We start from the raw sequence: 16698 nt of genomic DNA, 5'->3' as shown, positions 1-16698 counted from the left end.
GTTATCGAAATGGAAGACCACACATCCCATCCACTATTTTAAATGAAAGCTTAGAGTTCATAATTGTTAATCAAGCACCCTGCCACAACAAAGTGACATGCTTTAAAAAAAAAGAGGCTACCCTCTTGTGACTTAATACTAGGCTTCTACAAGCACTGAGGTCACAGATTCAGTCACACAGTTCGACCATATGACCTCAAAGTTTCCCACAGACGTGTCGACACAAAAAGCTGGGTTCATTCCGAATATGAGAGGGAGTGTTGTGAAGGGAGTGTTGTGGATGAAGTCACAGCTGGTGCGTGAGGCGTAGGGGGGACTATGCAACATGAGAGGTCTGGGTAAGCATGGAGTGGAGTGTGGTGTGGTGGCTGTTGTTGGTATGGCCAATGCAATGCAGAGGGTGAACTGTAGGGCAGCTGCAGCAATCCTGTGTGATCTAGAAGGGTGGGTGGGTTGTTGGTTGGTGGGGTTTAAAACCTAAACCTTAGAGCAGATAAGAACTGCAAAGGGTGTGAGGTGTGGATTAGGAGCAGGGGCTCATGGGAAGGGGTGTGGGGGGTATAAGGGGTCCAGGTCAAAGGTCAGGTCAGAAGGTTAGGGTCTTGCGTGTCAAACAGGTCCTTACCTTCAGAGACGGCGTGGGGCTTGATGACACAGCAAGTGGTGTCTTTGTACGTGGCTGTGTTGGCTGGGCCGTGACCTGTTGTGGATGGGAAGAAAAACTCCAACTCCTACACAAACAAAGAACAAAAAATACACATTTGTTACCGTTTATCATTGAAACACCTTTAAAACTTATCTTGCGTCGAGAACAACGATACCGCTGCAGTGCTTATCTCTTTCAAAGCACCATATCGTCCTCTTCCTCCTTCATCTCAACTCCAGCTGGTTTGTGTAAAGGGCGGTCCGGGACAGATACAGAGACTTACCCTTGCAGCAGATGCAAGGGAATCGGAACCATGTGCGCCGTTCCTGGTGCCATCTGTGCCAAACTGGGCGCGGAGGCTGGTGGCCGCCTCTTTGCGTGCCACGCCGGAGTCCGTCGGGCCCAGAAGCTTCCGCCAGGCGGACACCGCCTCGTCTCCCATCAGCTCCATGGCGATGACCGGACCACACGTCACAAACTGCAGCAGGTTGCTACAGTGCAGTACAGTGCAGTTGCAGTGGCAGGGGAAAGATTTAGCCATGAGGGTCGATTCATTTTTAATGGCCTTATTCATTGTGTACACACAATCACCGACTGAAAGAGGTGTGAGTGACACTGACTGTGGTCCTTTTCACACACATTACGACATGGAAACCCATGAAGACAAAGGTTTGAAACCAAAGGCAAATACAATACTTCAAAATCCAAACATAGTCTTGAAAAACATTTTGACAAACATTATAAATTACACGTTCTATACATGTTGGCACGTATAGCACACAGTATACGATTCTAAATGTAGGATTATTTTACAAAAATGAATGATTCAGCATAACCTGCTTTGCTATCAAGAGACTGCCCGTGTGTGTGTGCCAACTGGGCCATCAAAATGGCATCCAATACAGTAAATGGTGAAAGTAAGTCATCTGAATGTCACAGCAATGTCAGAGCAAAGTCAGGAGAATGCTGGGATTGGTAGTTGTTTGACCGTGATGGTCTCCTTGAGAAAAGGCTTCCCAGTGGGTCTTACACACATTAGTCAATCATTCACTCCCCCAACACACTCACTTGAAAAAAGACTTTGACTGATGTTCCGTGTAAAAGTCTGCCGCCTGCTTCCTGCAAGAAACCCATAAAGGAACACACGGTTAATGAATGATCAGACAAGCCCAGCACAACCTCCACTTGAATTTAATCTATTTCAAACCAAAAAGACAGAATGCATAATACTTTTTCATGGTTTATGAGCACAACGGAAGGTCACTTTAGTCAATGTGGAACTAAATTGGGCCCTGCCTCTATACACAGTAGCTATGAGCAATTTATTCTATTGACCTTCAAATCTCTCAATGTCACTCAGGGCATATAAGAGCAGAAGAACAAACAAAGATTCCACAAATGCATTTCAATTAGCTATGAAAACAAACATAATCATCCTATGTTAACCTCCCTAAACAAGCTAAGTCAGTGCAAACGACAAACATGAAGGCATGAACGTAATCTGATTGTGTACATTTCAAGAAACTCCCCACTCAAACGTTACTTCCATCCAGCTTGCTCTTTATGAGTGAGGGAAGGGATTACATATTAATCAGTCCTCACAAGTGGGGCCTTAAAAGGTCTTCAGACCGCTAATTTAGATTCACAAATTCTCCCCAAATAGCTGTGTTTGGGTGTTTATTTTCCACGTGTCAACAGAGAAAACGTATGGTGCAACGAACACAACTCATTCAGGTATGTTTCATTTATGATGTTCTTCTTGGCATTTTTTATGTCTTTCACAAAACATTTTGAACTAGTAGGCAATGAGTTGTTGGATATAACGGAGTGGCTCTGTTGAAGTAATTGACATTAGGAATGCTTTTGGGGATTTTGCTCATATTTCTGCACTATTCAACAGGACGGCATTGAGCACAATTGCTGCTCCAGCGCTCATTACAATCTTGCATAGTCAAGAACGCTACTGCCCCCATCTGCTAACACAGCAGCCCAGAGAGAGCGAGAGAGAGAGAGAGAGAGAGAGAGAGAGAGAGAGAGAGAGAGAGAGAGAGAGACTGTCCTGTGCTCCTCCTACTTGGGCAGAGCTCAAGGGAGGCTGGTCTCCAAGACACACACACACACACACACACACACACACACACACACACACACACACACACACACACACACACACACACACACACACACACACACACACACACACACACACACACACACACACACACACACACACACACTGGGACTTCTGGGAGGACTTTAGCCTTTGTACCGTACCTTCTCCTGCACTGTATGCTCCTGCATTTCCAAGGTCCTAAAATCACTTCAGCATAATTAGGCAGAGCTTCTGTTTGTGCTTAATCTGCGGCAGCGGTGCGTGCGAGAGGCCTGTGTGTATGGCAGGTTCGGTAATGTTTACCCGTTATAAGCTGGGGTTGGGGTAAATGGGATGGCGAGGCTCAGAGACACGGATATGGTTAAGCTTCACGGGAAGAGATAATCCACTGTCTCCTCCTCTCCGCACAGTCACTGTCACACTGCCACTCGCCTCATCATCCTCTCGGTCAATCACTGTGCATTTATAATATCGCAACAGGTGTCACAGACCCTCGGAGGTCAGAAATATAAAACCCTGCTACAGTTTCCCTGCCATGCTGTATACCTCGAAGAGGGTCTATGATCATACCTGTTAACTTTGAGCTCCCAAAATCCGGGAAAATTCCCATATTTTAAGCCAAAATCCGGGAAAATTTCTAAAGGCCAATTTTTGACAGTCAACGGGATGACAGAGACAGATTGGACGGTGCGTTCTACTCTGCTTTTCACAACAGCGCGCGTGCAAAGACAGATCCTGTCTAAAATCCCTCAGCACACGTTTTAGGCTACAGCGTGGAGAAACAATGCAATGAAAACAAACAATGAAATGTGCGCAATGAGTTTCTTGTTGTTTTGTCGCACAAGTTGTGCAAAACTTCGTGCTGGTAGGCTAAAGGTTGTGATTAGGTTAATCACATGATTCGCTGTTCCGAGACTGTTAAATGCGTTGCAGGAACTGACGGTTTCTGAGGAAAAGAGTGGGCGCACAAGCGCTAGGAGCTCGAGGTTGACAGCTCGTATTTTTAAGGAACTCCAATTCTTGGTGGTATCTGGCATACCGTCTTCTGGCAGGTAGCTTGATAAGCAAGACCCCCTGTCTCTCTCTTCAAGAGGGGGTGTGGCTCGTCGGACAGGGCCGTGGGTAGCCTATAAATAGCCTATGGACCGACGGTATTTTTTGATAATGTGAAAATCCGGGATACTTCCGGGAAAAAAATCAAATCGGGAAGAAATCGGGAAATGAGTCAAAATTAGGGAGTTTCCCGTGAAATTAGGGATGGTTGACAGGTATGCCTATGACCGGAAGCTTGGCAATTAAAAGACGGATTTAAATGTGCTGCAGACATTTTTGTTTCAATTTTCACAGTTCCCTTCAAACACAGGGGGCTTCACAGAGTAACTGGTGTAACTGTGCAGCCTGGGGCCCCCCATCCTTACTGTGAGTTTAAAAGGTTGCGATAGCCAGGCTAGCGCCTGTTCTCATTTATTTCATCTAAGTTAGAGCAGGCTGGATTAGATTTGTGGTTTATAGTGTCTTTCACATTCTGAACCCAGGATTCACACCTCTGTGGAGGACCCACCACCACTGTCACTCAGCCATCCCTTTCAGCCACTAGGCCGCAAACATTCACCGAAAACGCATGCACATGTAGCAAGCTCGCCGATTGTCTCAAGTGTGTGCGCCCAACACTTTGAATATGGGGCCTGCTGTAATGGAGCAAGCGTTTGCCCGCCAACGTGAGACAATTTGAATACTGGGTCATGCAAATAGCAACAGGCTTCAGTTGGAAACCACATTCACAGCCCCATCCTCACACCACTCCACGTGCAAAGTCAAAGAACCTGTTTGGGAGGTCACTTATGGAGTAAGCAGCTGGGGAGTAGCTGTGGTTGGGTGTTTGCATGTTGCTAAGGACATTTGGGAGAAGTCCTTGGGAGAAGAAATGAAGGGTTTCATTGCAAAAAGGTGTATCCACCATTTTTGACTTTTATTTGCATTTTATTATCACCTATGTGTGAACTCCTGCCATTCAAATATTTTGGGAACATACTTTTTAAACCTATATATAAAATGCATTTTTCAATGCAATGAAATGGAATGCCCAATACAAAAAAAAAAAAATTCTACAAAATGGATATACACCGCTTTGCAACGGAACTCTTCAAATACAGCACACTCAAATGTTTCTTTGTTGCCAAATAAACAAAGTAAAATCTGAGTGCTTCCTTTAACAATTATCATGTGCTCTATGTGGGGCGATTATCATGTGCTGTACGTGCTTCATCAACATGCAGTTGAAAATTGTACGGAAAGCTCCTCAGGCAATAGTGTGAGCATGTCTCTTTCATTTTTCGACAATTCTAAGGACCTAGCACTGGCATGGACTTTGTAGGTTTTTCAGACAATTAATACCCACATAGATATAAAACCAGGGGGGAAAATTGCATTCTTTTTAATAAGGCGCAAAGAATTTTGCCCCCTGGCAAGCCTATCAGCGCCATCTCCCCTCACTGGGACACCTGCTGTAGAGTATGATTGATGACCGTCATTATGAGGACTGTGGGGAGAAGGGACAACACAAAGGCTTCCCATTGTCGCCATTCATCTCTAGCTTGAAGGCTACATAAACTAGCAGTTAGCGACACCGGCAGTCAGGACAGACCCGCTCTTTTGGTTAAACTGGTTATTCCACTTTCTCTCCAAGAAGGTGCCAATCCAACGGAGCAGACAGACAGACAGACACCGTTGACAGACGGCCAATCCGCGCCCAACACAGGTGGCTGAGAGCTAGGCCTGAGGATCTGAGGTCGTGTTTTACAGCCTTTACGTCTCCTGTACAACCTGCTCTGTTGAAATACCTTTGGAAAAGTACAGGACCTGTTGGCTTACCATGACAGCCGTGTCATTTTGGCTTTGGTGACGATAAGGTTGGCTTCGTAGATCAGCTGAATGATCTCTCCAACTTTTGTGATGGCATCAGGCTTGATCATGGCCAGGGTCCTAACAGGAGAGGGAGAGGGGGAGAGCGTGAGAGAAGGAGAGAGACAGAGACAGAGAGAGAGAGAGGGGGGGGGGAGAGAGAGGGAGAAGAAGGGGTAGAACATACATTTATGCTGAAACTGTGAACAACATGAAGAGAAACTCAGCAGGGCCAAAAGGGAAAGGGCGAGAGAACCGGCGTCAGCAAAAAGGACGAAAACACGGAAACGGGAACAGCTGAGTTTAGCTCGATTTGCCATTCATCACAGCACAGGGGGCAAACACGAGACCACCGATACACTGCTACTAAATGACAAAACTCACAGTGGCCCACATGCTGAGTAATCCTGTAATCTTCAGCAATTATCATCTGTCAACAACAGCAAAAAAAAAAAGGTGGGGGGTGGAGGAGGTCTGCAGGATGTGATAAGAATGTCAAGTAACTCGAGAAAACATGTTTGAAATGTACCAGTGGGGCGAGATCCATAGAGGTAATGCCACATTCCATTCAAAGAAGACATATACAGAGCAATTTACGTTACAAAGAGTTAATTAAAATGCACAGACAAATAATTTGTTATGTCAAAACACTTTTAAAGCATCATCAACCTGTTAAGTCATCAAACTGTGCATTTTGAAGCGTTCTCTTCACTGAATGCCAGGGTAAATACCATAAAAATCTAAATACTGTATTTGTGCGCTGTTATCTTCGTTTTCTCCGTCATGGGTAAGCAGCTACCACTAAGCCATGACAAACAAAAACACTAATCCATTACAGTCAACACTGAACACATTAAGAGGATAATTGCACTGTAATTTGCTGAACCAAGATGAGCAAGACTGAAAGCTGAAAGGATGGAGCGGGCTGGATCTGATGCTCAATCACCATCAGCCCCTATAGTGGCCTAATGTCGTCTAGCCCTGGGGTGACAAAGTAGCAGGAGAATGAGGCTGGACGTGTTTTTTCTAGGGAGCCAAGTCGCACTCTGCTGCTAAGGCATCAGCCTTTTTTTCATATCACACTTCCACTCAGGGAAACCAACAGAGGCAGGCAAAACGGGTCAGTCGTCTCGGGCCCAGGGAGACAGGGGGACATTATATTGTATGTATTAGATGGGGGACCCTTTCAGATGATTTTGCCTCGGACCCATCCAAAGCTGTCAGCAGCCCTGCTCGCACTTCATCACTGTCCATTGCAGAGATTTCTATTCTCATAATCTCAGAAACCCTAAATACTCAACACATATTCTACATACAGCAGGACTTGGGCCACATCTGGGCCAAAACTGGCCCGCACTCAGGTGCTCTCTTCAAACCATTATGCAGATGTTACCTTTGCACTGACTGATGAAAATTACCCTGCACAGCTGGGATGATTAACCGTACACGGCCTATGCAGGCCTGCCAACAGGGGAAGACAAACGGGTCAGTTTTCTAGGCCCAGGAACGGGGGGTGGCAGAATTGGGTCCCCATTACATTGTATGTATTGAGAGAGAGGGGCCCTTTCAGATTATGTTGTCCTGGTCTAGGGCAATCGGTGTGCCCTGTGTGCATGTGTGCTGTGCTGCTTCAAAACCAACTGCTTGGCTTGCTCGTTTAAGAGGCAATCAGTAATCACTGAGCTGATTGGGCGCCACTTGTGGCGCCGGCTGTTGGCCTCTCCACGCTCCACTTGAGATGGTGCTTTCTGCAGCAGTCACGGACAGGCCCCAGGCTAACTATTGCACAGAGAGAGTCCAAGACGTCCCCTTTAGAACGGGGAAGGTCAAGAGGAAGAGATAGAGGACGCAAGCAACAGGCATCACACACCATCTGTCGATATGCTGTGATTAATGTTTCTGCCTCATTTCGCTGAACTTTTGAACATAATTGCGTACTGTACTGTACGCCTGCCGACAGGGCTGGGAGATAAAATGGTCAGTTGTCATGGGCCCAGAGACAAGGGAGGGCTGAGGAAATAGGAGCCCATTACATTGTATGTATCTGGGGGTGGGTCTTTCAGATGACTTTGTCCCTTGTCCCAGGCCTGGTCAAAGCGGTCAGTGCCCCAGCTGTACTGTACTAAGTGCTTCCTGCTTGCTTCAGAAATGAGGCATGTCCCACCACAGTGATGCAGGAATGCGGTTTACAGCCTGTTTTACTGTTGCACAAATTCACTTGTAGCCCGTTTACAAAGGCAGGCAAGTAGCAAAAAAAAAAGAGAAACTCTCATGCCATTGTTTATCAGAGCCATTAGCTGTTAACTATTTCATTACAAAATATTAGGAGTGTATTTTCAATAGAACACATCATTTGAGGGTGATATTGACATGTACTGTATATCGAGGACTTTTGCATGTGTGTGGCCCATCAAGAGGGGGTGATGTGATATACATTCTTCCCCAACCCACTCTCCCAGGCAGCTGAACATCAATTGCACACAGACTACATTTAACGTTAAAATCAGAAACTGGGTTTCTGTTTGTTTGTCTGTTACCTCTTATGGGACGATTTGGGTGTGTACGTTTATAGTGAATGAATGTCTATTTTTGCATTGTCTGCAACATTTGAGAAATGAAGTTAAAAAACAAAACAAAAAACACTGGACTGTAAACTGTGGCTACCTCTCTTTTTTGCTGCCCAGTATGTCGGCTGTGTACTGGTTCCCGTAGCCGATCAGGTTGAGCTGGCGGGAGAACACGTTGATGCGGTTGCCCACAAACAGGTCTTCCTGGTGGAGCTCGTCGTACTTTGTCCTCCTCAGGAAAACCCGCTGGTTCTTTATGTCAATCTGGTGGGACACAAGGATAATGATTAAAAAAAACAAAACAGGATGCAGAGATAGAGCTAATGAAACTACAACGCAAGCATTTCATAATGAGGCGGTGATTAGCTCTCTGAAAGCTCTCTTAGACCTTGGTTATACGTATGCAGATTTTTTAATACTTAAAATACAATTTCCATGGAAACGAAAAGCCCAGTATGTGTTTACTGTATATCTGTAATCTGTGTCTAAATGTTATAATGACCTACAAAGGCAGATTACATTATGGTTAAAAAATGGAACCAAGTCTGAGTGGGCAGTCAAATGTACTCCTATCAAAGCAGTCAAATATTTCACTCATACGATGACAACACACAGCGCATTTAGATCAAGTCATTCATCGCATGAATCACACAGAAGAGGAGAGTAATTCTGGGCCTTCCAGGAACGTTGCAGCCATTAGCTTTCAGTGTACTCTTTAATGAGCCGGGGCTGAGGTCAAAAAGATATCTCAAGGGTGCATGCTGTTCATAGCCACATACTACCAACCACAAACCAGGACGCACAAAATAGACAGACCCGTAACAGCATGAAAATCAATAACAGCACTAATGCAGTCACTAGGGTAGTGTTTCTCAAGGGGGGGGGCGGAACAGCCGCCCAGGGGGCGTTGGAGAGCTCTAGGGGGGCGTCAAGAAGGATACAACTGAGAGGTGGTGGTGCTTAGTTGCCATTGAGGGGCATTAGTCCATTTTTTTCATACTAAGGGGGCGTTATCAGGCTTATGATGAGGTCAAGGGGGTTTTGGGAAGCTTGTGATGTGGCCAAGGGGGCATTTGTTCAAAAAAGGTCGAGAACCACCACTGCACTAGGGGGAAAACATGTGAGACAGGAGAAGATACAGGGAGTAAAAGAAGGGAAGAAAAGGGAAGCGAACGGAAATTCTATTATCTCTAATTTCAGGAGGCCATCTTCCAAAGCCAAAGGAAAAGGATTATTAACTGGATTAGGAACAATGGGATGTTCAGTTCTGGGCTCCTCACAGATCACACACAGGATTACAGCTCATCACCACAAGTGGTTCCTGAGGGAGTGTGATGGGATGACATCATTTCATGTGCTGAGATTGTCGTCACAGACACATGCCCTTTGCAGGGAGCACTAGTACCAGAGGTGTATGTAGAGCAGAAGTACCCTTTTAGAGCTCATACGGTACAGTGGAATAACTGGTGTATGAACTATGTAAGATCATGTTCGTGTAATGACATTAGTAAGAGTAATTCTCTAAGAGAACTACTTCTCCAAAAATGCTACTTCTTCTCACCACTGAGCAGTACACGCTAGCCTCCCAGATGTTTCTGCTGGCCCCTGCTTGAAGGTCTGCCACAAAACTCACCATCTCCACAGAGGAGTCCCGGGGGTAGTACAGCAGCTGGTAGCGCCGCATGAGCGCAGCGCTGGGGTCGTACCACTCGGCCAGGAAGGCATAGCGCTCCTCCTGCAGACACAGAGTAGATAGTAAAACCAGAGACAGTGGAGGAGGAGGAAGAAGATGAGGAGGAAGAGGGGGGGAGGAGGAGGACGAGGGCAGTAAGAGGAGGACGGTGAGAGAGGTGAGGGGAACAAAGGCAACGTTAATTCACAGCTGAGAAGGTACTCTGAGATCATACACACTCTAGAAGACGTTACATCAACTCCAAGTTAACGCTGCATTTTTGCCTGTGCAGGGACAGGGGGATCAAGGGGGTTTGGAGTTGGGGTTTGTTACAGCTGACCCATCCCCAGCTCCTGCAGACAGCAGTCACAGCTTCTTGGCTGACCCCGGCCAGGAGGTGACGGGCCAGGCAGGCTGCCATGTCAGTGTGACAGTGCTGCTACAGCTTGTGAACCAGCAGCAACAGCAGCAGCAACAGCAGCATAAGATTCCTACCACCACCACCACCCAGGGTTGGATTAAGATGGCCTGGGGCCCCTAGGCTACAGGTTGCTTTGGGGCCCACCGGAGGACAAATTTCATGACAAATTTACATAGACGGTGTCATAATTACAAGATAGGAATTAAGGTAACATGTCTACCAACTGCACTCAACACCACAGATGATTTTTTCAATATTGCATCTTGTCACAATTCTGCAATTTTTGACTTCACCCCCCTGACAGGTGGGGGGCCCTAGGCTGCAGCCATATGTAGCCTGTGCATTAATCCGGCCCTGCCACCACCACCCCAACAGGCCAACATTCCCCCCCACACTCTCCCTCCCAAACCCCCAGATGCCGGCAGCCGGTGCGATCCAAAGCTGTGGAGCGTAACCCCTAGCCACGAGGAGCTCACAGGCTGGGGTTTCCTACTGCGCCGCTGTCACAAGGTTAACATGTTTTTTGTTTAGTTTTCTGGTCTTCTCTCTGGCCAAGCTCCCCCTTCTACTACAATGTGCATGCTTTTGGGAAGTGGGTGGAACGTGGAATCCCAAAGAGAGATACATCAGATCTAGTGGCATTACTCAGAATGTATGGGTGTGTACTGTAATATGTGTGTGTGTGTGTGTGTGTGTGTGTGTGTGTGTGTGTGTGTGTGTGTGTGTGTGTGTGTGTGTGTGTGTGTGTGTGTGTGTGTGTGTGTGTGTGTGTGTGTGTGTGTGTGTGTGGGAGTGTCGTGTGTGTGTGTGGGGCGGGGGGGTCGGATGTGTGTGTGTATGTGTGTGTCGTGTGTGTGTGTGTCGTGTCTGTCATGTGTGTCGTGTGTGTGTGAGAGAGAGAGAGAGAGAGAGAGAGAGAGAGAGAGAGAGAGAGAGAGAGAGAGAGAGAGAGAGAGAGAGAGAGAGAGTTGTGTGTTGTGTGTGTGTGTATGTGTGTGTGTGAGAGAGAGAGTGTGTTTTGTGTGTGTGTGCGTACTGTGTACTGTACATGCGTGTCGTGTGAGTGTGTGCGTGCCTGTGCATACAGCAGATGTGTGTTGTGTGTATCTGTGTCGTGTCTGTGTGTCATGTGTGTGTGTGTGTGTGTGTGTGTACTGTGTACAGTACATACGTGTCGTGTGTATCTGTGGAATGTGTATGTGTGCTTACAGTAGATGTGTGTTGTATGTGTCTGTAGCATGTGTGTGTGTGTGTGTGTATGTGTGTGTGTGCAGTGCATGCATGTCATGTGTATCTGTGGTGTGTGTGTGTGTGTGTGTGTGTGTGTGTGTGTGTGTGTGTGTGTGTGTGTGTGTGTGTGTGTAACAAACATGTGTGTGTGTGTGTGTGTGTGTGTGCTTACAGCAGATGTGTGTTGTGCGTATCTGTCTCGTGTGTGCACTGTATGTGTGCCAGTGTGGGTGTGTGGGTGTCTGAGTGTGTAAGTGCTGTGGCGCCTCCCTTGGAGAAATGCTTTCTGTGCCTCAAATTTCTGCTTTCACCTTCGTCTCTCATCAGTAGTGCCCTTGAAATAAAACATGGAGGAGTGTCAACCCGGCATGGTGTCCTAGCACTCCCTAGCGCCACCCAGTGGGGGGAGGGACAAACAACCACCTGGAGCCATATTATTATATTAGCCTTCTGTGACTGCGAGCCCAAACCTGACACCTACTTGCAACACTTGCCACACTGCCCAAGTACTGCGAATCTGTTTTCATCGTAAATATTCCTAGTATGTGGAAAACTTTTTACTACTGCTGCAGAAAGCATTCAAGGTCAAATGGAACTGAACTTGTGTTTCGTGAGGTGTTGCCATGCACAGCCCAATGTAAGTCATACAAATAATCTAATCTAAGATAACAAATGAAAATCAAATTATAATTATAAGAATAAAACTGGCAAATATAGCTTCACCAAAATATATATTCTTAACTAAATATGTAGCATGCCACATGGAAACACAACCACTGTCCAGTCTCTAGTGTCACCTGTACAACCTGTTCACTTGCCATTCACTTGTCGGATCAATCATTGACCTCTACCTAGTTATAAAAACCATAAATAGTAATCTATTGAAGACTATCCAAGGTCTGTTAAAACAACCATTAATCACTGGAATGATAAAAGGTCCCCTTGAATAGGACCAAAGAGATATGGAACTGCTTTACATATGACACACACACACAAAATACCAACACCAAGTATGATGTTGAAGTACGCTAAGACCCAGATGTTTTAGGCTAGCCTAATTACAAACACATTCATTCAACCAACATTTAACAAAACAACAACCGCTTTCAAAACGAATGTGAATGCGCAGGATATAATACAAGAACTACATTGTATCTATGCGTGTTCTGTGTGTGTGTGTGTGTGTGTGTGTGTGTGTGTGTGTGTGTGTGTGTGTGTGTGTGTGTGTGTGTGTGTGTGTGTGTGTGTGTGTGTGTGTGTGTGTGTGTGTGTGTGTGTGTGTGTGCGCATGGAGTATTTGGGATGCACAGAGACCCCTCGCTCACATAATTGAGCAGTTTATCTGTCTGGTGGGTCCCTGCCCCCAGCTAGCTACAACACAGACTATTTTTACAGCACGGGCAGCTGTGCTGCTGATAGTATTGACAAGCACAGTGCAGGGACAGGCAGGCATGCATCTCCCAGCAAATGAGCAGTGGTCACTACATAGCCCAGTGCTATTTGTGAAGTCACTACTGTTTCCCCGTGAGCACGCAGGGCTACTGCGTCAAATAATGCCACACTTGTGTCTGTCCTGTGGTCATGCTCCCGCTGCCAAACCCAATTAGGGGAACAATTGATTTAATCAACTCTGACCAGCACTTCCAAAATGGACGCCAGCAGTCAGAAGCTCTGTGAGATGATGGAGTCTGTCCATCACAATAAAATGGAAAAATACATTTGTCACTTTTGTGACTACTACGGTGTTTAAAATCCTGTAGCCATAAATAAGTCACATCAATAGAAATGTTTCCCTCTTTGTCTTCTATAAATATGGCATTTAAGTCTGGTAAAAGTATTTTGCTGAGTGTCTATGTTATTTCTCTGTATATGTATCAGCATTGAATGCCTCACTGGGGTGTGTAACGTTCCATAGAGGGAAACAACTCTATTCAATTCAGGTTTCCTTTATTGGCACGCTTGCTTGATATGATAGTATATCAGTATGGCCAAAGCTTACAGAGAGTAATAACAATATTAGGACATTTAGGAGCACCTTAACAAGAACATCTATTGTAACAACAGTTTTATCAGTCAACGCATAATAATTGCAACCTTGTGAGAAATACATAAAGCTACTGTATGCCAAACCGTCACATATACGCACAACAGAAATACGACAGGCAACTACAAACGAAAGCATGCCATGAGAAAGCGCTTCAGGTTATTGCCTAATTGTGTGAGTGAGAGACAAGTCCTGAGGTGTTTACGTTCCTCACACATGAGTCAGAGCATCGGTGAGAAACGTGCCGTCCGTGGCTCTCTGCCATGTCTGTGAAACCGCTCCCCGGGATCCCCAGATTCCTAATGCTTGTCATGCTGGAGGCGGTATAATAAGAGTGTTACACAGGCAGGCAGAGATGGAAATGGGGGGACAAACACCTCAGTTGTCCTGGGCCCAGAGGGGGGCAGGGGACCCTGGATTGGGTCCTGATCGCATTTTATGTTTTAGGTTTGGGGCCCTTTCAGATGACTTTGACCCGGGCCTGGCCAAACTTGTCAGCGGCCCTGCAGACAGGCGTGACAGATCAGTTCTCAGAACAGAAGGTCAGAGTTTACCCGGGGACAGGTGTGAGGTATGGATCGCAGGCTTTAGGGTCCCGAGCAGGGAAGCCGATTAGGGGGGACAAAGGGGTCAGTTGTCCCAGGCCCATGGAGAAGGGGGGCCCCAGAAATGAGTCCTCATTGCATTGTATGTATTGAGGGACGCTCTCAGATGACTTTGTCCGGGGCCCAGTCAAAGCTGTCAGCAGGCCCAAGCACAGAAAGGAACACAGCCACAGAGAGCTGCTGCCACTAAGACTGAGTCTGTCCCTAAGCCTGCTGCTGCGAGTCATCTCTTAAAGCATGGGCACGTAAATAAACCTCACAAACACACGCACAAACACACCCACAGAGAGAGAGAGAGCGAGAGAGAGAGAGAGAGAGAGCGAGAGAGAGAGAGCGAGAGAGAGAGAGGGAGGGGGGCCTACTTCCTGCACTGTTGTTACTGTATAGTACACCAGCTATAGAAGGCTACTACAGACTTTTTCATTTCCAAATATCCCCTTTAAATTGTATCATACCTCTCAGGGCTATAGATCAATAAGACCTATAAATAACTAAAACACCTAATGGACCGAGACCATTGATTCCAGAATGGGAATTTATATTAAGCAACAAGGAGTTTGTATTACAGAACTCTCCTTGGAAGCCCTTGGCACATATTTTCTAATATAAGACACCTATTCTGCCGTGCAAAACAAGAACGCAGTAACTCGAAAATGGTCGAAATTGAGTTCAGATCGGAAATGGGCTTTAAACTACCTCATTTGTCTTGTGACAAAAAACTGTGGTCCAACATCGTCCCGTTTTAGAGAAAAAACATGTTGAAAATGCAACAATTACAAAAAAGAAGCTACTGCGGTGTGTTTTGGTTAAAGGTGTCGTACAAAACAAAAACGCAGTAAGTAGGCGAGTTACTGCTGCACTTTCCAATGGGAATGGTTTGGGAGTAGACAGTAATACCAGCCAAGAACGCAGTAACTCCTGCAGTAACTCCATTTTGTGGCAGTAATACCAGCCAAGAACGCAGAAACTCCGTTTTTTGAGGAAAAAAGACACATAAATGTTGTTTTTTCAGGGTTTTTTGTGTGCATTTAATTTCTATCCTAAAAAAGGATTAAAGGAAGGGTCACTCACCACCACTTTACCGGCAACACAGTTGTCGGGCCATATAGGAAACTTTGAAGCCTTTTTTCTCAGTTTGCCAAAATTTGAGTTACTGCGTTCTTGTTTTGTAGGGCAGTATTGTCTTCTCCTTTGCTCTAGGAAGCATTTCTCAATACCAGCAGTGCACAGAGCCAATCTGTCAGCTAAGTCAGGATAAACAAGTAGACTTCTTTGTATATAGAATGTGGTTAATGGCCAGAATTGTTTTCAGACTGAACAGTAGGTTAACTTCTAAGCAGCATACACTGTAATGTAGTGTAGTGTAGTGATAGAAGGGCATATTGCCAACATGACACTTAAGTACTTCTGGGATTCAACGGATATGCCTTATAAAGTCACAAAAGACAATTCCGCTATCTATACTACATCTCTTGGCTAACTTAAAAACCTTATAACTCAACAAAGAAGGAAGGCCAAACAAGGAAGCAGATAATTGCAGACCACTGAAAATAAAAAAAGTCAATTGTAAGCTTGTAAAGCCAAATATAGGTAAGAACGTATCACTGCCCGGACAGTGGCCTCTGTTGGATCATATTTTAGGCTTAGTCTGGGTAGCCTATGTAAACTGTCCATTACATGTACACTGCTTTAAAAGAAAGGGCAGATTATGCTGGCTCAACCACATTAAACATCACAGCCTCGTGTTTGGCAATACTGTTGTGAAATGTTCCATGGTTAGAGTTTAAGGAACAAAACCAGTCTAGCGTGTTTGATTAGTCTTCCTGTATGTGCTTGTTGCTTACAAAATGAAAGGCGCGACCGTATAATGTTATTGTAAAAAAAAAAAAAAAAGTGAGTCGTTGTTCTCCAAAAGCGGAATCAACTTGGGAGGTGGCAAAGATAATCCCTCAAATAACTGTTCAGCTAACAAGCAGTTCCGCTACTCGACACACTGCATACTGGTATACGCAAATAAGAACAAGCACTATGCACTACATTTTGTGGGAAGTTTACCAAAACATTAATGATAACTTTAGTGAATGCAACCCAAAAAAATAATAATAAAAAAATAAAGATTAACACTGAAAAGATGCCTCAAAAATTACTAGTAAACTACCGCACAATACTTTATGTGTAATACTCTAATTCATAAACTCCTGGCATAGGGTGGGTAATTATGTTAGCCTAAGGGCCACACTAGGTTTAGAATATTGGATCAGTGAGTTTCTTTTCCCAGCTAATTCCTACTGCAAGAACCAGATCAATCTAAAAATCTTAATTTCAGAGGGGTCTTTAGCTTGTTTTAACATTTCATTTTACAGAATGGTTGGCATTAAGGTTTTAATTCTATGCAATACTTACAGAATCCTTTTGAGAGATGCATCGATGGATCGATGAATGCATTTACACCAGCCATGCCCATCAGTGACATTACATGCAAAAACAAAATATAATATA

General features: G+C 45.3%; 1 protein-coding gene across 3 annotated transcripts in view; it reads right to left on the bottom strand.

Annotated features, from left to right (window-relative positions):
* nme7 (NME/NM23 family member 7) overlaps window positions 1–16698 on the bottom strand; it is a 50466-nt gene that overhangs the window by 32836 nt on the left and 932 nt on the right. Inside the window, exons 1-7 of one of the 3 annotated variants that reach the window (XM_063201640.1) lie at window positions 16603–16659; window positions 9861–9962; window positions 8325–8491; window positions 5631–5741; window positions 1715–1765; window positions 930–1137; window positions 626–731 (exon numbers count right to left, since the gene is read on the bottom strand). In XM_063201640.1, coding sequence (XP_063057710.1) covers window positions 626–731; window positions 930–1137; window positions 1715–1765; window positions 5631–5741; window positions 8325–8491; window positions 9861–9962; window positions 16603–16644 — 787 coding nt within the window. In that variant the 5' untranslated portion in view covers window positions 16645–16659. Of the gene's footprint in view, window positions 1–625; window positions 732–929; window positions 1138–1714; window positions 1766–5630; window positions 5742–8324; window positions 8492–9860; window positions 9963–15270; window positions 15315–16602; window positions 16660–16698 lie in introns of those variants that run through there. The other 2 variants (XM_063201642.1, XM_063201641.1) reach the window with 2 other exon arrangements.

The sequence above is a fragment of the Engraulis encrasicolus genome, chromosome 6 (assembly GCF_034702125.1).
Source record: "Engraulis encrasicolus isolate BLACKSEA-1 chromosome 6, IST_EnEncr_1.0, whole genome shotgun sequence".
NCBI lineage: Eukaryota > Metazoa > Chordata > Actinopteri > Clupeiformes > Engraulidae > Engraulis > Engraulis encrasicolus.
The sequence above is the reverse complement of the archived record's forward strand: the minus strand, read 5'-3'. Positions and strand labels throughout refer to the sequence as shown.